This window comes from Bufo bufo, chromosome 1 (genome assembly GCF_905171765.1).
Source record: "Bufo bufo chromosome 1, aBufBuf1.1, whole genome shotgun sequence".
Classification (NCBI taxonomy): domain Eukaryota; kingdom Metazoa; phylum Chordata; class Amphibia; order Anura; family Bufonidae; genus Bufo; species Bufo bufo.
In genome coordinates, this window is record NC_053389.1 from 683,293,015 (window position 1) to 683,320,599 (window position 27,585).

Genomic DNA, 27,585 nt, shown 5'->3' on the forward strand with positions numbered 1-27,585 from the left:
GCAGCACCATCCTCTCCCTGCTCTGCTATTCCTCTGCCCCTTCTCTAAATCCTTATTATGAAATCTTTCTCATTAGGATAAAACACAACATCAGCTCCGCCGAGCCCCCCGGCCAAAGTGTTGAAGTGGTGTCCGAGATCCCCAAGGGCCAAGCCAAGTAATTGTAAGTTTTCATGTGAAATATGTTTATGTTATACACATATAGCCTACACTGTGCCACACAATATACAGTATACCGCTACACTGTGTAGTCTGTTCTATAAGCACCATTGTTTTGTGGCGGCGGACAGAAAATAATCTGGAAGTGCCCCTCCTGGGACCAGGCTCTGGATCCGCCACTGCACAGCTCATGCGTTATTATACTTTGTGATAATGAATATGCCTCTCCCCTTCATTATATTCTCAGAAACAAGCAGAGCAAGGATGTCAATAAAATTATGCCCCCCCCCCTGGAAAAATTTCTGCGGACGCCCATGAAAATAAGTTAATAATGCACTTAATAAAGTAGATGCAAGCATTATATATGGACAAAGTCCTCACGTGCAGGATGTTTTTATCTTTGTTTTTTTCTGTGATTTTTTTTTGTTTATGTAGTATTTGCTTGAGAGAGTGACACCTTCAAGTGTGAATGCGCTCCTATTTTATCTTGGGAGAAGCATTCCTCTGCACTTTTGCCCTTCCTATCCAATAGAGCGCCTTGATTAGGTGGTACATATAGGTGTGCTGGCTCCTCCTCCCATTGGTTGCTTGATGCACAAAGAGGTGACTAGGAGCAGCACACCATATGTGCGGCGTCTGTGCTCCTGAACATAGAAGCCCAATGGCTTAGGTAGGTTTAGCGTAGGACCCGCCTGACCTGAGACCACCTTGGTGCTTGGTAGGCGGGCACAGATGTGTTTTGATCAAAATATATTGGCTAAGTATAGAACATGTTCTGTATTTTGCCTTTGCCTTCCATGTGCTTTTCTGCATCCGTATGTCCGTTACACAAAAGATGAAACAGGTCTTATTCTTGGCCACAAATGCGGACCACAAACCCATTGAAGTCAACGGGTCAGCAAAAAAATGGATTCAACACGGACGTCATATGGATGTAATCCGCATTTTGTGGATCTGCCTACTGCGGAGCGCAACGTACATATTGTCATGTGAATGCCCCCTTAATGTAGAATAAAATAATCTGCTATCATGTACTATAAGGCCTCATTCACGTTTCCATTTTTCACTGACGTGTGCTATCCGCATTTTCCACGGACAGCACACGTACCCATTGATTTAAATGTGTATGTTCACATTTCAGTATATTTTTTACTGACCGTGGGTCAGTAAAAAAATTACGGAGACAGGCACTACTTTGATCCGTTATGCAGACCAAGTACGCCCATAGAAGTCTATGGGTCCATGAAAAACACAGACACACCACGGATGGCATCCATGGTGCGGCCGTTTTTCACTGAAGCTAGGAGATTCTTTCGAAATAAATTTTCAGCTGAGCAACGTCAGTGAATTACAGATGACACACGGATGGTAAAAACAGACGCATAGACCAACCATGGATCCTTCATGGACATCTTCACGGATGAAACATGTACGCGTTTTTTTCACGAACGTGTCACTGGCACAGAAAGGTGAATGAGGCCTAAGTTTTAGAGTAGTTTATTAATTACAGTAATAATAGTCTGCAATTGTTTGCAAGTACACACGTCATCAATATAAACCACTGCACAACCCCTTTAACTAAAAGATGGACAGTTAAACCTCTCCACAAGGCCAGCTCTTTTAGAGGATCATCCCTTTATCCAGACCAGATTAGCTGTAACATGTATATACCGACCATGCTCGTTGAGAAGACTTCTTTCTTTTTTTCTTTCTTTCATATGGGACGTATGTAAGGAGAGAGCACACAATAATTTTGAAGAGCGCTGCTACCCCTTTAAACAGCTGATCTGCAAGGAGTTAAACCCCCACCGCTCTGATTGAGGGTTGCAGTCCTAGATTTGAGGGACTGTCTTAATTTTCAGAGCCAGTCACTGCAAATTTTGGCAGTCCCAGTATGATATGGTGGGGCTTGATATGGTGGGGCCCCACCCACAAGTGGGCAGTCTCAGGGGGTTGGAGTTCCCAGGGGGGCTTAAATACCCTGAATTTACAAGTACATTATTGGTAAGTACTGTATGTAAAAGATGCATCATATGTGTCATGGCATGAATCTAGTAAAAGCCATGGTTTTTAGCTTCTGGATGAAGAGTTTTTATTCTCTATGATCAAACACAATCGTCAATTTACAATCGTACAGTACTTGAGTTTCAACTATACAAAATTGTTAGTCGGTGTGGCTGGGTTTCCGCCCATACCCTGTGGCAAAGTTCTACTTAGATATATGTTTTAGTACAGTTCATTAGGGTTAGGGCTCTTTCACACCTGCGTTCTTGTCTTCCGGCATAGAGTTCCGTCGTCGGGGCTCTATGCCGGAAGAATCCTGATCAGGATTATCCTAATGCATTCTGAATGGAGAGAAATCCGTTCAGGATGCATCAGGATGCATCAGGATGTCTTCAGTTCCGGAACGGAACGTTTTTTGGCCGGAGAAAATACCGCAGCATGCTGCGCTTTTTGCTCCGGCCAAAAATCCGGAACACTTGCCGCAAGGCCGGATCCGGAATTAATGCCCATTGAAAGGCATTGATCCGGATCCGGCCTTAAGCTAAACGTCGTTTCGGCGCATTGCCAGAGCCGACATTTAGCTTTTTCAGAGTGGTTACCATGGCTGCCGGGACGCTAAAGTCCTGGCAGCCATGGTAAAGTGTAGCGGGGAGCGGGGGAGCGGTATACTTACAGTCCGTGCGGCTCCCCGGGCGCTCCAGAGTGACGTCAGGGCGCCCCAAGCGCATGGATCATGTGATCACATGGATCACGTCATCCATGCGCATGGGGTGCTCTGACGTCATTCTGGAGCGCCCCGGGAGCCGCACGGACTGTAAGTATACCGCTTCCCCGCTCCCCGCTCCTACTATGGCAACCAGGACTTTAATAGCGTCCTGGGTGCCATAGTAACACGAACGCATTTGGAAGACGGTTCCGTCTTCAAATGCTTTCAGTACACTTGCGTTTTTCCGGATCCGGCGTGTAATTCCGGCAAGTGGAGGACACGCCGGATCCGGACAACGCAAGTGTGAAAGAGGCCTTATCTGTGGTTACCATATCTTATCTGAAAGTGAACTGTTCATCTTGAACTTTCTTTGGAAAGTTTTAGTTAAATAAAATAATTATCAATCTTTTTTGTGCCCAGATATAGATATCATGAACATCACAAAGGAAGCTGGCAGCAGAAGCTGTATCAGTGGACCATGGCTCAGCAACTCATGTGATATGAACACATCATCCCCTAATGGAACTCATACTCACCTCCAGCTCCCCACCTTCTCTCCAGCCGCCAAGGCCCGAGTCATCATCACCTTCGTTATTTTCACACTCTCAGCCTCCTGCAACTTGGCTGCTCTATGGGCAGCTGCCAGAACAAGCAGAAAGAAGAGGTCACACGTCCGAATCTTGATCCTTAACCTGACCACCGCAGATCTCCTAGTTACATTTATTGTCATGCCTCTGGACGCCATTTGGAATATCACTGTACAGTGGCAGGCGGGGGACATAGTCTGCAGAATCCTCATGTTTCTCAAGCTCCTGTCCATGTATTCTTGTGCTTTTGTGACTGTGGTGATCAGTGTTGACCGGCAGTCTGCCATCCTCAACCCGCTAGCCATAAATGATGCCAAGAAGAAGAACAAGATAATGTTATCCGCCGCTTGGCTAATGAGCATCCTACTATCATTACCGCAGGTATGAACCTCTGCCATTTTATTCAATGATCATCAAAGTCACCCAAAGCATGCTTGCTTATAGGACCTGGATAAATGGTGGTAGGGGCCACACTGCAGTACTTGTACAGTACAGTAGGTTGTGTCAGCTCTCAGACAGGGGGGTTTTAGTAATTATATGAAGTCACCATTAAATAATTCTGGATCATCTTTTATTTTAAACCCTGGTTGTTCCTTTGCTATTGTGCCTGAAGGTGTATAAATACATTGATGACTGGGTTCCCATTCCCCTTGACAATGGGTCGTGTGCCTACATATGGTGTCTGACGGTGCCCAGGCAGTGGTCAGAGTGTTAGTCTGTAGAGGGACACACGCTAAAAGGAACATGGTAAAACCCAGTTGTCACTATATTTATGCTCATCCATCCTCCAGGAGAAATGCTCTAGGGCAAAGGTCTAAGAAAGTTCTCCAGAATTCTTATTTAATTCAGTATTTATTAAAAACAGAAATGTCAGAAGAGTTGGGATTTTCTGTTTAGTACAATTGTATTGCTTTAAACAGGTCCCCTCAGACAAACTTATGAAACAGGGTTTGGTGACCACTGCATGGCATCTTTTCAGTGAGTGTCACAGCAGTCCAGTTTAGCTAATGAGGGGACATTCCTGGCATGGAGCATCCACCTCTTAGGTATGGATGCCCTAAAATAACTTAAAGAGAACCTTTCTTCACTCTGACATGTCTGTTTTAATAGCTTTATGCATTCCCCATGTAATAACAGTTCTGGAACATCTATTCCTATGGCTCTATGATGTACCATTCCTTTATTATTTCTACTAGAAGTTTTGAATGAATTGATATTAGCCTTCAGTAAGGGTACAGAGGGGAGGTAACCAGTTGGGTGTGTACCTGCACAGACTCACTCTATCTAATCAGTGCTGCCATTTTCAGACTGTGCAGGTACCCCCCCTCCCCCTTAACTGGTTACCTCCCCTCTGTACCCTTACTGCAGACTGCTAGCAATTGACTGTGAAACCGTTGGGTGCTAGAGGTGCAGTAAATGTTTGTTCTCTGTTGTTGAATATTTGTCAGGCTGAACTGTTTCTGGCCTCTAAAAGTGGAAAGCAGACCTTTAACAGGACAAATTTATCCAATAACCATATGATTTTCAGATAAATGGCCCCCTTCATGGCCCAAAACACTTCTGAATGTGTCTTGTGGTATCTGGCACCGGGATAATAGAAGCAGATTATTTAGGTCTCATAAATTGCAAGGTGAGGCCTCCAAGCATGGGACTTGGGGAATATATAGACCAAGTGAACACTTTGATCTTAAAGGGCACATTATCCTAAAAGAGACCACTACCATTAGGACATATCATAACCATGAAATATTTAGGCATATAGTACATGTCAAAGTAACATCCACATGCGGGGGCGTAGCTAGCCAGGGATGTGAGCCGCCGCTTGTCTGCTGAGCTCCTGTGCACTCTCGGCTGTTTATCCTGAAATTTCTGAATCCGCTTGCTGCAAAAGTACTTACCCTGCTCCTGACCTCTTAAGGATCCCTCTGGTACCTGGCAGGAACAATACCTCCTCGCCATGACTAAGAAAAAAGAGACGAAAGGTGCTGATAAGTAGAGATGGCTTTGCGGTTCGCCCGGCGGTCGTGAACTTTGCTCATTCGCTATTCGCCGATATTTGCGCCCGCCATATTCTTTTACATTGTGAAGAAATTTGACCCATGACACATGCATCAGGTGGTACAGGACAGCCAATTGAGACGTTTCAGCACATGGACATACCCCATACCTTATAAATAAACCTGATCTGGCCGCCATTTTACATTCAGTCTTTTGCCAGTGTAGGGAGAGGTTGCTGTATGGAGCAGGGACAGACTGTTAGGGTCACAAATTGCTAGCTAATAGGGCCATAAAAGTCCTTGGGGTGTTATATACCAATAATATACTTTCTATATAGTGCATTTGGGTAGTGCAGCATTTGTCTGCGGTTTTGCTGCTTTACCGCATCTACACAGAGTGACAAACACTATTGGAACCAATAATTTCTACTGGCGTGATTTACCAATCCCCCCCCCCCCCCCAAAAAAAAAACCTGAATAAAGCAGGGGTGTTATATACCAATAATATACTTTCTCTATAGTGTATTTAGGTAGCGCAGCATTTGTTTGCGGTTTTGCTGCATTACTGCATCTACACAGAGTGACAAACACTATTGGAATCAATAATTTCTACTGGTGTGATATAACAGTTGCCCCCCAAAAAAACTGATTGAAGCAGGGGTGTGATATACCTATAATATTATTTATATATAGTGCATTTGTATTGTGCAGCAGTTGTCTGCGGTTCTGCTGCGATACCACAGCTATATGGAGGGACAAACGCTATTGGAACAACTAATTGCAACTGTTGTGATTAGAGATGAGCGAATCAAAGCTGATGAAGTCTAATTCGTTCCGAATTTCAGGAAAAATTAGATTCTGCACGAATGCGAATTTCCTCGCATTATTATCAAGAGTTTAAAGTGCCCACATATAGCACATAGTGGGATACTGCATCAAGATGAATCAGGCGTAGATCAGCCAGGATTTCAACACACAAATGCCTGATGCATCAGACTAGATCATCCATGGTGCCACACCAACATTTTGAGAAAAGAGACCTTTTTCTTCTGGCTACCTTCCTCAGCTATTATTCTGATGCTGTTACCCGCCTGATGCCAAGTGCTCCTTCTTTCACCCACCATCTTCAGCGAGTACTAGTATTGCCACCCACCTCCACACTATGTCACCATGCCACTCTGTGGCCTACTGGTGCTGCCAAGTCCACACTATGTCACCTTGCCACTATGTGGCCTCCTGGTGCTGCCATGTCCACACTATGTCACAGTGCCACTCTGTTGTATCATGCTGCTGCTGGCATGTCCACATTATGTCACCTTGCCACTCTGGCTTCCTGATGCTGCCATCTCCACACTATGTAACCTGGCCACTCGCTGGCCTCCACATACTGCTACTAACTACACACTCTGTGATTGTGCCACTCGGTGGCCTCCTCATACTGCTGCTGTAACATCCCAGAGTTATGTTACTAAGTATATGTATATTGTCATCTGGTATGATCTAACATTGCATTCTTCATAATGTTCATTATTCAAGCCTGTTCCATATAATTTGCTGTAATTTTCATGTTCACCAGCAGGTGGCAGCAATGTATTCAGCAGGTCTTAGTTCAGTTTGGTATATCTAGACTGGAATAGTACATTCCAGTCTAGCTCCCCCTCTTTGAGGAGGTGTGGAATGTTCCCACATCCTGCCTCATGGGGAGGAAAGGAAGTTCAGTTAGTGTACCAGCCACCCCGGCTAGGGGAAGGCTGTGTTAGTAGGAGCTCCTAGAAATAAGGATTCCAAACCAGGATCTGTCTCGGCTGAGACCAAAGATCACCCTTCTCAGACTGAGCCTTCAGCCTCAGCTGGTTGACAATTAAGCAGCACCTCCAGAACTACAGATCTCCAGGACGAAACATTCCCTGCGAGCAGAACTGTGATTAACTTATCCAGAGAGCAGGAGAAGCTAAATTCCTCCTCAGCTAGTCAGGCCCACACCAAGCAGAACATAGAGCAGAAGACACATTCCTGCCATATTCTCCAGGCACTTAGTATAGAAGCAGAAGAGATATCGATCCCTTTCATATACATTGCCAAATACCTGCTGGGACCCAAGACTATTGCTGTATCTCATGTGGATTTATGCTGCCATTCAGTAAAGACAAGTTGGATTATGTTACCAGTCTGGATCTCATTTACTGCTACCAAAGTTCCTCAATTACTCCTACTAACAACACTCAATTTATTGCAAGTGAGCCAGGATCCAGGAGTCCAGCCGTACCAAGGTAGGAGACACCGTTGTCATTACACAGAGACATTATCCCCACTCTGGCATTCCTCACCTGGTATGTGAGTTATAACATCTTAAAGGGCTCTGCAACAGTACCCTGCGCACTCTGCAATTGGCGTCACGAACAAACCATAGACTTATATACACAAGCTCTGACCCACTGCATAATTGGCCACCGTACCACGGTCCTGCTCATTGCATTAAGTGGCGTCACGAACAGGATCGGATCGAATTGTGTGCCTATCCCTGACAACAGAACCGGATCCAATTGTGTGCTACAACAGAACCGGATCCAATTGTGTGCTTAACCGGATCAAATTGCATGTTTCACAGTACTGCAAGATCTACAGATTGTGCAAAAACCCTGAAAAGTGATTTTATTGCCTTGTTGCTGTGCCAGAAAGCGTAAAGATGCGCTCCAGCATTCAAAGGGTTAATTCGCCATATTCGCAAAATTGCCCTGCTACTTCATGCCCCGAATACGCCCCCCTAGAAGCGGGAAATCTAAAACCTGCCCACCAAGAACTCTAATGCGAGCCAAGGGAGTGCAGACTCCTCCCTCTGGGCTCCACCCTCACCTCCTGTATGCACCATGACGGAAAAGAAGATGGCCGCCAACCCAGAAACCAAGATGGCCGCCGATGCTGAGCTTGCTCCCGCGGAGGATGCCGCTGACACAGCTGCCCAGACTTTGGACCAGCCTGCACCGCGGACGGCACCTGAAGCCCGCGATGACTACCAGGAGGCACCGGAACCGGCCGCCCGGCCGCGACATCAGGTAGGAGCAGATGCGCTCCCTGAGGCCCAGGCCCGGTCCGTCCCTGCCCCTGCACCGCTCCCTGAGGGTCCCGATACCCCAAACAGGCCTAGGCCTGCTCCGCCAAGGACACCTACTGGTGCAGCGGAGGCGGCCGGAACTTCCACTCCGCCGCCAAGAACCAATACCGCCAGAGTGGGACGCTTGAACCCGGAGGTCCCCATGGTGATCCCTGAACTCCCTGCTGCCTCAACTCTACAAGTGGCGCAAATAAATAACTTAGTAATGACTTTCAATCCCAGAGTACAGGGGCACGTCTTACCCAGAGAGGTCCGTAAGGTGTCCCTCATCACGCCGGTTGGCACGGCGGAGGCAGCCAAAGCTCCTACTCCGCTGCCCAGAGAGAGCGCTCCTTCCCTGTCATCTTCATCACCGGCGATGCCTTTGCTAGAGCCACTACAGCCAGGAGTTCCCGATGTACAGCAGCACACCGCAGCTTTGACCAGCCTCACTACCCAGACAGTACCAGAAACCGCCACAAGAGGTCAGTGGAGCTCCATCACAGCAGCTAGCCTGAACTACAATATGCAGGAGCGCCCTCTTGTGTTCTTCAACAGTTCCTGCAGTGATGAAGAAGTCACCTGGCAGGATAACCTTGCCCAATGGAAAGCCCGCAGGTGGAGTAAATTACAGGACTTTCTAAAAATAGCTGAAGAACGGAAAAAGATTCAGAGGATGTTTAGTGATGAAGCCTCCAAGTCTTCTTCTCAGCCGCCTGTTGAAGACAACGCACCTGATATGACTCTATCAGAACCAGTACCGAATCCGGAGATCTTTGCTATGAAAGACCAAGGGTCCGTCCTTCATTGCTGTCCAGAAAACCTGTCACCTACAAGGAAAAAGCCAAGGCTTACAGAGGATTTTCCAGAGAAAGGTGATCCTACAATTCCAAGTTCTGCCACAAAAAGCCACCAGGAGATTGCAGATGAAGTTTCTGCTAGAGTTACAGCAGCTGAGAGCACCAGACAGTTTAAAGAACTTTTGCGTCCTCAAATATGGGATCCAGGAGGATGTTTTCCAGACTTTCCTGTGAGGAAAACTACCCACTGTAGCAATTACCCACTACCTTGTGTGGATTACAATTAACTCTATTGTTGCCCATTGGATTACAAGTGACTTATTGTTCCTATCCACAGTCAAGCACTTCAAGGAAAAAGACTCAAGCCATATTTGAGCGTATTATTACACTAATATTTGCATAATGTTTTTGCACTAATTTTTCAAGTTTACAGGTTATGCAACGTTCAAGATAACCTGCCCATTGTGTGTATTCTCTCCTAGGTGCCGCAATGTGAACTTTATGCACTTATTGTGATGTTTGCACTTACCATTGCACTTAACTTAAAATGTAGCAATTTACTCCTGTATGCCATATTTAACAGCTCTTTTTCTCTAACCCCCCTTTATATGGACTGTCTTCATATGGACGCTTAAAACTAATGGCCTACACCTGGATTTATATATCCCGGGTACCCAGGGTAGGACCAAGTGGTAAGTCCTGGCAGATCCAGTAACTACACAGGTACCCCCGCTGCTTCGGGAATTGTTAGAAGTCCTAGACCGCTCCTTCCCGCTTGTTTTATGTTCAGGATTGTTCCCATCCTGAGGTGTCTTATTTCCAGGAGATCCATGGGATCATAAAACCCTCCTCCTGTGACATTGCCAGAAGTATACGGAGATGATAAATACCTCCCCTTCTGAGCCTTTGACTAAGGTATGGGCCCTCAAACCTTAGAGCCACAATTTAGCTACCCTTATAGTCACCATAGTGATCGTGCTTTAAGCCAAATTTCTCAGGCTTTGGTGCAGGGAAGGGAAGGGAATACAGGATAAAGCCACCCTTTCATTTGCGGGCATTCCATTACACAATGGTGGGATTACAGAGTAAAGACACCCCCATGCTTTCTTTGGTATTGGTGGACGATACCTCAAAAGTCAGTCAGTAAAGGTTTTGCTTTGTGCAGTATTTAGGTTACCTGGTTATACCAAGAGAAGGAAACTGTGTGTTGGACACCTTACTCTAACGGGCAGGAACCTGGGGAAAGCCGTTTCATGTTTTGTCTATGTATGTCTTTATGTGTAATTCATGCAGCACTTTGTATTTATTGGGTACCCCAGAGCTGGTTCTTTCTCACCCTACTAAGCACAAGCCGAGGGCGGCTTAACTCAAAGTAAAGGGGAATTAACATCCCAGAGTTATGTTACTAAGCTCTTTCTCCCCACTACATCCTGTTAAGTATATTGTCATATGGTATGATCTAACATTGCATTCTTCATAATGTGCATTATTCAAGCCTGTTCCATATAATTTGCTGTAATTTTCATGTTCACCAGCAGGTGGCAGCAATGTATTCAGCAGGTCTTAGTTCAGTTTGGTATATCTAGACTGGAATAGTACATTCCAGTCTAGCTCCCCCCTCTTTGAGGAGGTGTGGAATGTTCCCACATCCTGCCTCATGGGGAGGAAAGGAAGTTCAGTTAGTGTACCAGCCACCCCGGCTAGGGGAAGGCTGTGTTAGTAGGAGCACCTAGAAATAAGGATTCCAAACCAGGATCTGTCTCGGCTGAGACCAAAGATCACCCTTCCCAGACTGAGCCTTCAGCCTCAGCTGGTTAACAAGTAAGCAGCACCTCCAGAACTACAGATCTCCAGGACGAAACATTCCCTGCGAGCAGAACTGTGAGTAACTTATCCAGAGACCAGGAGAAGCTAAATTCCTCCTCAGCTAGTCAGGCCCACACCAAGCAGAACATAGAGCAGAAGACACATTCCTGCCATATTCTCCAGGTACTTAGTATAGAAGCAGAAGAGATATTGATCCCTGCCATACATTGCCAAATACCTGCTGGGACCCAAGACTATTGCTGTATCTCATGTGGATTTATGCTGCCATTCAGTAAAGACAAGTTGGATTATGTTACCAGTCTGGATCTCATTTACTGCTACCAAAGTTCCTCAATTACTCCTACTAACAACACTCAATTTATTGCAAGTGAGCCAGGATCCAGGAGTCCAGCCGTACCAAGGTAGGAGACACCGTTGACATTACACAGAGACATTATCCCCACTCTGGCATTCCTCACCTGGTATGTGAGTTATAACATCTTAAAGGGCCCTGCAACAGTACCCTGCTCACGCTGCAATTGGCGTCACGAACAAACCATAGACTTATATACACAAGCTCTGACCCACTGCATAATTGGCCACCGTACCACGGTCTTGCTCATTGCACTGCCGCCTCCACACTGTCATTGTGCCACTCTGTGGCCTCCTGATGCTGCTGCTACCTCCAGATTTTGTCATTGGGCCACTGTGTGGTCTCCTCATGCTTCTTCCACCTCACCACTCTGTCATATGGACACTCTGTGGACTTCTCATGCTGTTCACACCCTCCCCACTTCATGACTGAGCCACTATTTTGGCTTTCGGCCTGGCTGACATCATCATTTATTTGACCTTTCTGCTGATCTGTCAGAAGGAAGGAAAAATGAGACGCACAACAGATCCTGTCTGTGTAGCAGCTGTAAGGCCTGTATGGTCCCATCAGAATTGGCTTAAGATTTGGTAAACAAAAGCAGGAGTGGGTACAAAACACAGAAGACGTGCAAATATTCCATTCACGTGTCATCTCTGTTTTAGATCCACTCCTGATTTTATTGGCATTAGCAATACTGAGCAAATGCTGACCGGGTGAAGGCGTATACTTCAAAGACAGGATCCGTTTTTTGTGGGTTATTGTTCTGACGGTTCAGAGGAAGGGCAAATTAATCAGTGATGTCAACACAAACTTACTGCTGACATCCTCTCCACTCTATCAGGGGGACTCTACTTGTATAAGCGTGTAATAGAACAGGTTCTGTAGACATCTATGTGGAATCCGCTGACAAGGGTGTAAAAGGAGTGCGCTTCTTCTTGACACTAACATCGACCTATAAGGCAGAGTTCATACTTTAGTTATTAGTCCAGTTTTGGAAAATTTAAGTATACTTTCTTATAATTTTAATCAAGTTTTGGTTTAATAAAATCAATGTTAAAATATTTAATACATTTAATAATAAAAATGTAATGTTGCATAAGACAGGAGAGAATCGGCCAGTCTTCTGTTTATTCAACGACGTGGTGTTGCGATGGAGAAAGCATTAAAAAAAAAAAAAATTACTCTCCTCCTGGAGCCGAATCCTGTCAAGATTGATGCAAGTGCGGTATTGGCTGTTCAGCTAGCAAGATACTTCTGGGGGAACCTGCCTGGCATGCTTAGGCCTCTACTAGCGACAGACAATGAGAAGAAGACAAAGCTTCAAGATTGCTTGGAGCCCGGAAGAGTTGCGAATTTAATCACGATTCAAACCAACCAGGGCTCAGTCTCTTCGTCAGGGGTTACCAGTCATCATGGAATGAAAAGGAGGGCATCCTTATTATATTTAATACATTTAATAATAAAATGTTTATTACATTTTATAATCAAAGTAAAAATTTTCCTAACACAGGAGGAGGAGGACATCCTGTGGTGCACGGAGATGGAGATGGTCTTTGATTCCACACAGACGTCTCAGAAATGAACCGCGGCTCCCAAAAGCAGCTCCTGAGAAAATCATGGAGCGTCCCGATCATCCGTCATCTATTCGCCCCACTTTATTTTGAAAGTGTGTAGAACCCCCACGCTGAAGATTGATCATGGAGACACTGAATTTTATAATATATTTGGAAAAAAATTCATAATAAAATGTTTAATAAATTTAATAATAACATGAAATTTTTTCTTAGGAGAGAATCGGCCATTCTTCAGTTTATTCAACGACGTGGAGGGTGTTGCGATGGAGAAAGCATTCCAAAAAAACTATTCCTCTACACCTGGAGCCGAATCCTGTCAAGATTGATGCAAGTGCAGTATTGACTTCTCACCTAGCAAGATACTTCTGGGGGAACCTGCCTGCCATGCTTAGGCCTCTACTAGCGGCAGACAATGAGAAGAAGACAAAGCTTGTTCTTTTCTGTACATTGAATGAATAATTTTTGGGGCCTGTACTCCACTGGCCTGCAGTAAAATTGATATCTAATGACCGTCTAATATACCTCCAGCCACATAATCACTTGATGTTTTCTGTCCGGTGAATTCCTAATGTTTGGGGCTTGTACTCCCGTGGCCTAAAATAACATTTTTCTAGGCTCCAGCAGGCAACATTTTTGAGAGTTTCAATTTAAGACGCATAAAAATGGCCCCGGATTAAAATACATATTTTTTGTGGAAATTTTTGCCATTGATCCCCCTCTGGTAGGTCACTGTCCATGTTGTGGGACGATTTGTGCACTTCTTGTAAGTATTTGGTGGCTGCAAATATGATCTGAAGGTTTTTCAGGTTCGACTGCCATTAAAGTGAATGGGGCCCACCGCGAATTTGCGGTGCCCAAGAAGGTACAGGGGGCGAACCCCCACAGAATTCTTTGAAGCATGGCTGAAGGAAAAGTTTTGAGGGGAGACTTTGACCCCACTATTTGCTGTTGAAATTGGCCACAAAGCCCCAACTCGTCCATTACCACCGGCCGCACCCATTACACTATAGAGATCAAGACATTATTCTTAGAAAAGCTAGAGACTTGCCTGAACTCTCCATCAATGGTCACAAGGTGTCGCTCTTTCCCGATTATTTCCTAGAGGTACAGAAGAGAAGAGCGAGAGTTCTGGACGTAAAGCATCGCTTGAGGGCGCTCAACATCCCATATTCCATACTGTACCCAGCAAAACTTAGGGTGCTTGCCCTAGGTTCCACCAGCTTTTTTGAAGAATCGAAAGAGGCGATGGGATGGCTCGATCAGCATGAATGCCAATTGAGAGAAGACAGGAACCGGGAGGATTAAATAAACAGACTCACATCCAAGCGCAAGTACCATGATCACACACAATGAGACTGAGTGTATGTAGGCATGATTGCGTGGGAGGGTTGTTGTGTAGGGTTAACATGGTATGCTGACAGGGTCGTCTAAATGGAGAGTATGGATATAACAGACTACAGTGGGGAGTATATAGGAATGGATGGCCTTGTTAAAAGGCTTTCCGAGAGACATGCAGAGAGCCGAGGAGTAGACAGCTTCATTAATTGTGGTTATATATAAGCATGTTTCTGTTTTTAATACTGTTTTGTTGACATCTGTATAAGGAGTGCCACCCTCTTACTGGTGGGCTAGCTAACCAGTCTTAGCTGACTCTGCCAGCAGGTACTATTTGGTCCCACAGACCTACAACTAGGTCCCTTAGTGGGGGCCTGCTGGGAATATCAGCACTTAAATTGCCTTTCTAGAGGCACAGTTTAGGGACATTATTGGTTTACAACCTGGGGGACTGCAAATATGAGATATGAGGTTTTGAGAAGTAACCCGAGAGCACAACGTATACCTGCCACTGACTCTGTGGAGATACACGAGGGGTTAATTTATGTTACTATGGGATGTATATGGCTAGTTTGCTGAGGCTTTTGAGCTGGAATGTCAGGGGGTTAAAGGAAGCCAATAAAAGGATGGCTATTATGGATAGTATGAAACAATACCAACCTCTGATATGTTGCCTTCAAGAAACACACTTAATGGACAAGACCCACTTACTCGCTCCCCAGTGGGCAAGGTACTGCTATCATGCCACCTACTCTGCCTATGCAAGAGGAGTAAGAGTCCTTATCCATAGGAACATAGCATTTGAAAGTATATCCAAAAAGATAGATGAGGAGGGGCGATATATATGTCTGCAAGGCAAAATTTTTACGATCCCCTGTATTATAGTAGGCATCTAGATCCCGCCGCCATATTCACCACTGGTGATTAGGAGGGCTCTTTCTTTTCTGGTTGAGGCACCAGACATCCCGGTAATGTTACTTGTGGACTTTAACAATGTAATTCACCTAATTCACCACCTAATTCTGTCCTACTATCCAACCAACACCTGGGGAAATTATCCCATTTGGGAGATTATTGCAGGAGTCCCTCCTGCTGGATTATTGGAGGTTGAGGAACCTGCAGATAAAACAATACTCCTGCTACTCTAGTACTTGTGGGTTACTATCCAGGATAGATTTAATACTTGGCAACACTGCGATGGGACAACTAATTCAGGACATACAATATCTTCCCCGTAGAATATCAGACCATTCCCCTGTGCTGGTCACGGTCAACTTCCTTCCTCCAGTATTGTGGGGATTAGAGATGAGCAAATTTCATATTTAGAAATTTGTTTGCGCATATTTTGGTGGTTACCACGGACCATAACACAATTCTATGACGGAATGCATAACAGAATGCCTTTAGAGGCATTCCGTTATTCATTCCGTCATAATAGAAGTATATGAGCTGCAAAACAGATTCGTCCCGTTTCCGTTATGCAGGGGAATCCTCTCCTGCATAATGGAAATGGGACGGATCCATTATGCAGACCATAGACTTCTATTATGACGGAATGAATACCACCAAACTGAAAAGGTTGCCTTATATGCAGATGGTCTACTGCTGTTTTTGGATGAATGGGCTTCTTCTCTTCCAGAGGACATGTTGATAATAAAACACTTTGGTAAGTTGTCTGGCTTGGTCATTACCAGGTCAAAGTGGGTACTGATGCCAGGACTTTGGGGAGTTGAATCTTGTCCCTTTGCTGGATAAATTCAGACGCAAAGTACAGGTTCGGACCCGATTACCCCGCACAAATCTATTAAAAGTTATTCTAATGCCCCAGCTTCTCTATGTATTGCATAATGACCCGATTTGGATACAACTCCAATTTTTCTATAATATAAATGCAATCTTCAGGGATCTCATCTGAAAGAGGGGAATCCCGCGTATAAAACTCACAATGCTCCATTGGCTGAAAATGCAGGGGGGACTCACGGTACTGGATCCATGGATATATTATTTGGTGGCCCAACTACAACACCTTAGGAGATGGAGAGATGGTCAACACGACTGTTTGGATTGTACGGCATCTCCTCAATGGCAAATGCCTAATGTCAGCCCTGGAGGATGGAACTTTCTATACACGGGGCAGTCAATATCACCTATTGCACACCATACATGGAGTATGGTTGAAGGCTAGAGAACTGGGTGAAATTACAGGGTATACAGAACATACCCCAATATGGCCTAAGTAGCGGGGCTCTACTGGTTCGGCGGGGTCTGCATAAGGTGGAGGTTCAATACCCCGGCTCCTCCAGCGGGCGGCCCAGGCTTCAGAGCTGGGGGCATGCTCCTCCTTGTCTGTTCCTCGGGGACCGGGTGTCTTTTTCTCTCTGGCTGCGATGAGATACGAGCAGCCATGTTGGAATTTCGCTCCTCTTCAACAGCACCACCTCAGCACACTTCCTCTCTGTCTGATGGGCTGGCATACATCGCTCTTTTAGGCCCGCCCCCTAGGTTCACTTGCATTAGCGGGAGGCATAATGTAAAGCCTATGGGTGGATGTGAAGTGGTTAAGCACACTCCACTTTTACATTGTTACATAATTTCTAATCATGGAAATCAGTGGGGAGTTGTATCTGCAGTAAGCCGGATTGGGGTTATGCATACTGACGCTATAATATGCAATGACTGGGTCAGGTGTAAATGATAGTTAAGAGTTTTTGTTCGTGACGCCAATTGCAGCATGCGCAGGGTACAGTTTCAGGGCCCTTTAAGGTGGTGTAACTCACGTACCAGGTTAGGAATGCCAGAGTGGTGTAATGTCTCTGTGTGATAGCAGTGATAGTGTCAACGGTGTCTCCTACCTGGGTACGGCTGGACTCCTGGATCCTGGCTCACTTGCAATAAAATGAGTGTGTTGCTAGTAGGAGTAATTGAGGAACTTGGTAGCAATGATGGAGATCCAAACTGGTCTTTACTGGATGCAGTATTAATCCACACGAGATATAGCAATAGTCTTTGGTCCCAGCAGGTATTGGCAATGTATGGCAGGAATCTGTCTTCTGCTTCTATCATGTGCCTGGAGAATATGGCAGGAATTACTATCTTCTGCGCTATCTGTCTTCTGCTGTTTTGGGGACTGACTAGCTGAGGAGGAATTTGGCTTCTCCTGCTCTCTGGATGGTACTCACAGTTATGCTCACAGGGTATGTGTCATGCCCTGCTAAGGCTATGTGCGGAGGTCTGCCAGATTAGCAGAGCGTGTCTAGCCTTTTGTTTTGTTTTGTTTTGGAGTCAAGCTAGATCTGCCTCCCTTCAGGTGCACTGGGTGGGGTCGTTGGTTTCAGTTTAAATCACACCCACTCCCAGTGTTCCCTGCGGGTTATAGCTTCTGTCTGGCTCTGTTTGCAAGGAAGGAAGGATTGGCTGTTCCTGCTCTAAAGATAAGTTGGTTTTTTGTTCTCTTGTGGTTTGCTGTCTAGGCTGTTAGAGAGACGCCTGCCCCTCCAGGTTCGGAGGGAGCAGGCTGCCTCTATTTCCCCTTTCATCATCTTAGGGATTTTTAGGGTATTCTAAGCCCAGGCACGAGGACACATTATTCCCACCTTAAGGGTCTGAACGTGGGCTTAGCAGTATAGGGAGAGCTGGTAGGGATTTATCAGGAGGTGACCTTGATCCCCAGCTTCTCGCCTAGAAACTTGTTTGTTTATTTATCTGTGTTTCTATATTCTGTCCGTCGTGACAGTATGGTTCTTCCTGGAGTTCTGGAGATGGCTGCTTGCTTGTCACCAGCTGAAGCTGAAGGGCTCAGACTGGGAATGGTGATCTTTGGTCTCAGCCGAGACAAGATTCTGGTTTGGGAATCCTAGAACTGGGAGCTCCTACCAGCACAGCCTTCCACTAGTCGGGGTGGCTGGCACACTAACCTTAACTTCCTTTCCTCCCCATGAGGCAGGATGTGGGAACATTCCACACCTCCTCAAAGAGGGGGGAGCTAAACTGGAATGTACTATTCCAGTCTAGATATGCTAAACTGTTTCTAGGTCCCTGGTAAACACATTGCTGCCACCTGCTGGTGAACATGAAAATTAAAGCAAATACATTTAACAAGGGTTTCGATGTAATGTTAAATTACACAGGATGACAATGCAGATACACCTAACAGGTTGTAGCGGGGTAAAAGAGCTTAGTAACATAACTCTGGGATGTTACATATCTTCTAGCTTCAACTTGTCATACAGCATGTTATGATCCCATCTTAAAGCGATTGTCTCACAAAAAATGTTCTACAGTTTTCAAACCAGCACCTGGATCTGAATTAGAAATTTTGCATAACCACTGAGCTATTCAATAAAATTTATCTGTATAGCGCCACCTGCTGTTTGAGGATGGCCGCACATGCTCAGTTTCATCCATCAACTGCCTCCTGAGCTGTGATAGGTATAAAGGACACTTCCCCTGAGCTGCAGCAGAAGGGACACTCCCCTTGAGCTGCTAGCTTGATATAAACCTAGCAGAGCAATGCATGGGGAACTCTCTGGATCTATGTAAGATATGGGGCTGCTTCTAGCTCTAGTTTTTTACATTAGCCATGGGATAATCCCTTTAAAAGCAATTAAACACTACATAAAGCCGCACTCTGCTTTATGTGCAAAGACACACTTAAAATATGCATTATCCTGAACTGAATTACAGCTATACTTACCGTACAGGAAAATGGCTCTTTGCACTCATATTTGATCAAAATTGTGTGGGCCCCTCTAGGCATCTAACAACAACAAGATGGCCTCTTTAGATGTGAAGTTTCACTATCAAGCTTGCCTCTCCCATCTTAGGGTAGGTTGCACCTTTGCATATATTGAATCCGGCAAGCTGTTGAAGTTCACTGGATCCATCCCAGCCAGATACTGCCATTCATCCGTGGACCCCATTACATGCAACAATTTTTGTCCGTCTGAGAACCAGCATTTATGAGGGAAAGTGGTCGGATCCCATCATAGTCAATGGGGTCTGGTGGTGAATGACAGTATCCCTCTAGGTTGGATCCTGTGAACTTCAGCAGACCGTTCTCTGCTGGAACAGCCTGAAGGTTCCAATATATGCAAGTGTGAAACTAGCCTTAGTCCATGTAAATTCCCTTTACCCACTTCACATCCGGCCATTTGCCCCCTTCCTGACCAGGCCTAATTTTGTAAATCTGACATATCTCACTTTATGTGGTAATAACTTTGAAACACTTTTACTTATCCAAGCCATTCAGAGATTGTTTTCTTGTGACACATTGTACTTCCTGACAGTCATAAATTTGAGTCAATATATTTCACCTTTATTCATGAAAAAATCCCAAATTTACCAAAAATTTAGAAAAATTCGCCATTTTCAAAATTTCTATTTCCCTGCTTTTAAAACAGAAAGTGATACCTCATAAAATATTTATTACTTAACATTTCCCATATGTCTACTTTATGTTGGCATCATTTTGGAAATGTCATTTTATTTTTTTAGGACGTTAGAAGGCTTAGAAGTTTAGAAGCAATCCTTAAAATTTTTAAGAAAATTGCCAAAACCCATTTTTTAAGGACCAGTTCAGGTCTGAAGTCACTTTGTGGGGCTTACATAGTGGATACCCCCATAAATGACCCCATTGTAGAAACTACACCCCTCAATTTACTTAAAACTGATTTTACAAACTTTGTTAACCCTTTAGGCGTTCCACTAGAATTAAAGGAAAATGGAGATCAAATTTTTAAATTTAACTTTTTTGGCAGATTTTCCATTTTAATCCAATTTTTAACACATCGAAGGTTAACAACCAGACAAAACTCAATATTTATTACCCAGATTCTGAGGTTTACAGAAACACCCCGCATGTGGTCGTAAACTGCTGTATGGGCACATGGCAGGGCGCAGAAGAAAAGGAGCACCATATGGTTTTTAGAAGGCGGATTTTCCTGAACTGGTTTTTAGATGCCATGTCCCATTTGAAGCCCCACTGATGCACCCTTACAGTAGAAACTCCCAAAAAGTGACCCCATTTTGGAAACTAGGGGATAAGGTGCCAGTTTTATTGGTACTATTTTTGGGTACATATGATTATTTGATCATTCATTATAACACTTTATGGGGCAAGGTGACCAAAAAATTGGTTGCTTTAGCACAGTTTTTATTTATTTATTTTTACAGCCTTCAGCTGAGGGGTTAGGTCATGTGACATTTTTATAGAGCAGATGGTTAAGAACGTGGCGATACCTAATATGTATACTTTTTCTTATTCATTTAAGTTTTACACAATAATAGCATTTTTGAAACAATAAAATTATGTTTTAATGTGTCCATGTTCTGAAAGTAATTTTTAAAAAAAATGATTTTCTTATGTAGGGGCTCAATTTTTGCGGGATGAGGTGACGGTTTTATTGGTACCATTTTGTGGGACATACGCCTTTTTGATCACCTGGTGTTGCACTTTTTGTGATGTAAGGTGACAAAAATGGCTTTTTTTTACACAGTTTTTATTTAAATTTTTTTACGGTGTTCACCCGAGGGGTTAGGTTATGTGATATTTATAGAGCTGGTTGTTACGGACACGGCGATACCTAATATGTATATTTTTTATTTATTTATTTCACTTAACACAATAATAGCATTTTTTTAAACCAAAAAAATGATGCTTTAGTGTCTCCATGTTCTGAGAGCTATAGTTTTTTTTATTTGTTGAGCGATTTTCTTATGTAGGGGCTCATTTTTTGCGGAATGAGGTGACGGTCCTATTGGTACCAATTTGTGGGACATAGGCCTTTTCGATCACTTGGTGTTTCACTCATTGTCATCTAAGGTGACAAAAATTGCTTTTTTTGACACCGTTTTTTTTATTTTTTATTTTTATGGTTGTAACGGATCTCCTGGCACCACCAACTGGGTACCTCCATTGATGGATGCCCCTAGTGCTTCCCAAGGACTCCAAGCACTCCACTCGACACCGTAACCACCACAGGATCCAGGAACAGGAACAGCTCCTACAAGAGCTAGTAGTTATAGCCAGGGGAGTATAACAAATCTTCAGCGTATAGCAATCCCCAGTGTCGATCAGTTACCCAAACACCAGCCTCAACATGATGAAGGGTAAAACAGGAACTCTTTATTGAACACACAAGCATTGACTTATATACACATTTTCCAACAAGGGTACCACCCCCGTGGACCTGGTTGGGAACTGAGTACATAACATAGCAGCCAATCCTTTACAGTTTTTCAGTTTAAACACAAAAACTATACATTCAACAAACACAATGGCATTGCCTGTGACGCAATTAACAAACACAATGGCATTGCCTGTGACGCACTCAATAACAGAATAGGCATTGTCTTTGACGCAATCAACAAAATACAATTACCAAAACACAATGGGCTCTGCCTGTGATACAATTACCAAACATAATGGGCTAACTTAATCACTCACAGGCAGAAAACACACATTTTTTCCCAAAAACCACCTCAAAACCCCACATATACCCATCATTTATACATCCATGGATAGCTCTGATCTGGGTGAACAACATATCCAAAAATCACCCAGATCCGAGCAGGGGTTCCCGAATTCCATGGAAGTCACATTTGGCCGACCGCAAGCATGGCTTTCCTGCCCAAAACAGTTCCACAGATTTAGGCTGTGCGGCCGGTCTGTCTTCTCCTTCAAAGTTAGTATATGGGCCATAGTCCTGAGGCAAGAGGCTGGCAAACAGGCCCCTCCAAAACCCAATGGCGAGGTTAGTTTCGCCACAATGGTGTTTATCGGACTGGGTGGATCATGTGATATATTTATAGAGCCGACTGTCACAGACGCGGCAATATCAAATATGTCTATTTTTATTTATTTTTTCTATTTAAAAAAAATATATTTTATTCCTTACTTGGGGAATTTCTTTTTTTTACATGTGAAACTTTTTATTATTATTTTTTTAACACTTTATTTTTTTATTTTACACTTTTTTCGTCCCCCATAAGGTCATACAAGACCCCTGGGGGACATTTAACTTCACTTTTTTTTTTTTTTCACTACTGATTTCTCCTGTAACTGGGGCTGACATAGTAGCCCCAGTTACAGGGGAAATACACCCCCCAGAGAGGCTGTACTGCATAATACTGCGCTGAAAAAGCCTCAGTGCAGGGCTGATCGAGGTCTGTGAAAGACCCGACAGCTCCTGCACTCTCCGGCCCCGGCGGTCACATGACTATACACAGCGCTCGGAACTGTCCCTGCCTTCTCTAAGGGTTGCCCTGCTGACAGCGGGCAACCCGATCTGCAGCTGCACGATTAGCGTGTAGCTGCGATCTCTGAATGGACGTTCCAGAACGTCCATTCAGATATATAGAACCACCTCCCGGACGTTTTTAGTCAACGTGTGGACGGGAGGTGGTTAATAGATGTTTTCCTTATAATTTCCTCTGCAACAAATCTTTCTTCAAATGAGAAAGAAAATTGCATTAATACAGCTCTGATGTACAGGGAGTGCAGAATTATTAGGCAAGTTGTATTTTTGAGGATTAATTTTATTATTGAACAACAACCATGTTTTCAATGAACCCAAAAAACTCATTAATATCAAAGCTGAATATTTTTGGAAGTAGTTTTTAGTTTGTTTTTAGTTTTAGCTATTTTAGGGGGATATCTGTGTGTGCAGGTGACTATTACTGTGCATAATTATTAGGCAACTTAACAAAAAACAAATATATACCCATTTCAATTATTTATTTTTACCAGTGAAACCAATATAACATCTCAACATTCACAAATATACATTTCTGACATTCAAAGACAAAACAAAAACAAATCAGTGACCAATATAGCCACCTTTCTTTGCAAGGACACTCAAAAGCCTGCCATCCATGGATTCTGTCAGTGTTTTGATCTGTTCACCATCAACATTGCGTGCAGCAGCAACCACAGCCTCCCAGACACTGTTCAGAGAGGCAGGGCTGTGGAGTCGGTAGATAAATGTTCCGACTCCGACTCCTCAGTTTTATGTACTTCCGACTCCGACTCCGACTCCCCGACTCCGACTCCTCTGTATTAATATGCAAATGTATTTTATACATTCCTTGAGGGAAAGAAACGCAACCTACCACAGGACTACTGGCTGGGAAGCTGCTTTCTCCTTTGTGTGCTTATCTGCTGCTGAAGATAGGGCAGTGGGAGGATCCAGGAAGGGGCATTTATTCTAAAACATGATTTCCCTAGTAGAATCCCATAGTCATGTTTAAAGTTTAAGCTAACAATCGGAGTTTACAAGTTTTTATAGCCTTAGCTAAATAACAGCAGTTTTTCCAATGGTTTACAGCTTCAGTCTTGAACTATTGGCCCTCCATTCCCTTCACTTATACAAGTGTCTCACTCTCTAGTCCTGCAAAAAACATATTTATTTAATCCCTTATCAGAGAGAGGCTAGGTTACACATGGACGCTGCATTCCCTGTAAAAGCAGAACACAACACTATGGAAAGTATAAGTATTGCAGCTCCTAATTGTGCGTTGCGTGCCATATAGTGAAGCACATGAAAAGCATGCTTCTTCACGGTCACTTAACGTGTTCGTTTTGCGGTTACGTGAGGCACTGCATGCATTGGTCTTTATTCTTACAGTAGAGAAGTCATTAATTATAACTTTTTGTGAATTGGGACATTTAAACCTTTTTTTTAAATTCCAATCTAAATTTAGTAGGAGTCGGAGTCGGTGCATTGTTTGCCGACTCCGACTCCAGGTACCCAAAATTTCCCCCGACTCCGACTCCTCGACTCCGACTCCGACTCCACAGCCCTGCAGAGAGGTGTACTGTTTTCCCTCCTTGTAAATCTCACATTTGATGATGGACCACAGGTTCTCAATGGGGTTCAGATCAGGTGAACAAGGAGGCCATGTCATTAGATTTTCTTCTTTTATACCCTTTCTTGCCAGCCACGCTGTGGAGTACTTGGACGCGTGTGATGGAGCATTGTCCTGCATTAAAATCATGTTTTTCTTGAAGGATGCAGACTTCTTCCTGTACCACTGCTTGAAGAAGGTGTCTTCCAGAAACTGGCAGTAGGACTGGGAGTTGAGCTTGACTCCATCCTCAACCCGAAAAGGCCCCACAAGCTCATCTTTGATGATACCAGCCCAAACCAGTACTCCACCTCCACCTTGCTGGCGTCTGAGTCGGACTGGAGCTCTCTGCCCTTTACCAATCCAGCCACGGGCCCATCCATCTGGCCTATCAAGACTCACTCTCATTTCATCAGTCCATAAAACCTTAGAAAAATCAGTCTTGAGATATTTCTTGGCCCAGTCTTGACGTTTCAGCCAGAGGCGTATCTAGTGAAAATGGCGCCTATGGCAAGCACTGAAACTGCGCCCCTGTCAAAATATTTTAAACCCATCTTTCAGATAACCTTAACAAAAAAAAAAACAGCTGACAAATCTTCAAGTCAAACTCTTTAATCTTCCAATTAAAGTTTTTGTTGCCTAAAATTAATGTTTGTAAGGTAGAAAAACAGAATAGTGTAATGATTCTGTTAAAAAACGAGTAAATACTTATTAAATTCCTTCATCTATATCACCTCCGGCGTTCTAGTTTCTGTTCTCTCATTCACTTCCTGGCTTGCGGCGCTCGTTCATGTAAGAACTACATTTCCCAGTATGCATTGCAGCACGCATAGTAATTCACATCTCCTTGATGTCTCTAACACGTAGAGAGCGTCCTGCCACACAGATGTAGTTCCCAGGAGGGGGTAGGAACAGTGTACACACTGATTCGAAAGCGCCACTGCCCATTGAAATCAATGGGCAGCGCCGCCGAACCGCCAGCAATGCACCGCTGCAAGCTGCATTTTGCGGGCGGTTTTAACCCTTTTTGGGCAGCTAGTGGAAGCTCAAAGTCCTGCGAGCCGCATATTTGAGGCGCCCTGCTAGCGGCTGAATAGCGCCGCAAAAACTACAGTAAAGCGCCGCTCAAATAGCGACGCTTTACCGCCAATAGCGCAACGCCCCAGTGTGACAATAGCCTAAGCCTGGCATCATGACAGTCTCAAACAGAAGCAAGCAGCCCATCCAATATAGTGCTTGCACAATATGGATTAAATTAATTATAATTATGCATAGCCATAGATATAAATAAAGTGATTTGTGCAACAGCAGGTACAACTTGCACAAATCACTTTATTTAGGATATCTATGCATAATTCTAATTTATTTATTCCATATATTTAGCAGCACTATATTAGGTATTTAGCAAGGTTACATTTATTAGGTTGCCTGCAGTGCTTGGCAGATTGCAGAATGTCAGTACATCATTATACAGTGTGATCATGATGTGTGTGTGTACCGTAGCAGACTAGCAGTGCTGCCTGGCTGGGGGTCCAATCGTCCAACTTCTCACAGTTCTTCTCCTCACTTCACCTCAGTGCAGTCAGTCACGGTGACTGAGTCACCTCACGAGTGACACGCTTGGATAAATGAAGCTACAATACGCAGAGGAGGGTAGGCGGAGCTTGAGGCGGAGCTGGAGGCGGAGCCTCTGCAAGTTAGCAGATACACGGACGGACTGGGCGATCCCATTCATAGAAAATCATGGGGGCGCCTGTCTTTCTCCTACATGCCAGCCCTCAGTCCAGACTGTCCAGCCAAGGTAAAAGTACTTTCCAAGTTAATTTGCGTGCCGCCGCCAGCGCTGGGGCTAAAGGAGGTGGCTGCAGAATGGGTGGGAATTTTTTTTTCATGATATTTTTTTTTTTGTCGCCCCCCCCCGCTTGGCGCCTATGGCACTAGCCATGGCTGCCATAGCTTGGATACGCCACTGGTTTCAGCTTGTGTGTCTTGTTCAGTGGTGGTCGTCTTTCAGCCTTTCTTACCTTGGCCATGTCTCTGAGTATTGCACACCTTGTGCTTTTGGGCACTCCAGTGATGTTGCAGCTCTGAAATATGGCCAAACTGGTGGCAAGTGGCATCTTGGCAGCTGCACGCTTAACTTTTCTCAGTTCATGGGCAGTTATTTTGCGCCTTGGTTTTTCCACACGCTTCTTGCGACCCTGTTGACTATTTTGAATGAAACGCTTGATTGTTTGATGATCACGCTTCAGAAGCTTTGCAATTTTAAGAGTGCTGCATCCCTCTGCAAGATATATCACTATTTTTGACTTTTCTGAGCCTGTCAAGTCCTTCTTTTGACCCATTTTGCCAAAGGAAAGGAAGTTGCCTAATAATTATGCACACCTAATATAGGGTGTTGATGTCATTAGACCACACCCCTTCTCATTACAGAGATGCACATCACCTAATATGCTTAATTGGTAGTAGGCTTTCGAGCCTATACAGCTTGGAGTAAGACAACATGCATAAAGAGGATGATGTGGTCAAAATACTCATTTGCCTAATAATTCTGCACTCCCTGTATTTATGAATGACATCTCTGAAACATTTTCCACAGTGAAAAACACTCTACTTTTTTTTCTTTTACTCGCTCTGTGTGTGTGTGTGTATATATATTTTTTGTAGGGGACGCGCTCTGATAGACAGGATTAGCGGACGCAGTATAGAGGCAACAAGTTCTTTGGATCAAACAGTTCAGTGTTTTATTTACACTTTAGGCAACTGACAAAACAAGCAGTCATATTCAAACAAAAAGTCACCTTGCGGTGTTGGTGGTAATTCACACCATGGCAGCAAGCCTTCATCCAGACACAAGGCTCCAAGATACCAACACAGAGACATGGCTTCTGAGCCCAGCTGCCTATTTAAGGACAACCAGGTGCTGCCAAAACCCGGACCGGCATTTAAAATTCGGTCTGGTATTTTACCTCACCTGGCTGTAAATCAGACCAGCAGAACATGCTGGGAGGAAAATACCTGTTTTCCCAGACCAAACCTCTCACTGTGTCACAATATATATACATACACATACATATAATACAATAATACACATCTCTCTCTTTCTCTCTCTCTCTCTCTATATATATATATATATACACTGCGTGCAGAATTATTAGGCAAATGAGTATTTTGACCACATCATCCTCTTTATGCATGTTGTCTTACTCCAAGCTGTATAGGCTCGAAAGCCTACTACCAATTAAGCATATTAGGTGATGTGCATCTCTGTAATGAGAAGGGGTGTGGTCTAATGACATCAACACCCTAT

The 27,585-nt window shown here is 44.2% G+C and overlaps 1 protein-coding gene across 1 annotated transcript in view; it reads left to right on the top strand.

Moving 5' to 3' along the window:
• The first annotated feature begins 3,300 nt into the window (after nt 1-3,300).
• The window catches only part of LOC120986744 (gonadotropin-releasing hormone II receptor-like), a 38,381-nt gene continuing 14,096 nt past the window's right edge, over nt 3,301-27,585 (top strand). Inside the window, exon 1 of the mRNA XM_040415461.1 lies at nt 3,301-3,837. Coding sequence (XP_040271395.1) covers nt 3,301-3,837 — 537 coding nt within the window. The remainder of the gene's footprint in view (nt 3,838-27,585) is intronic.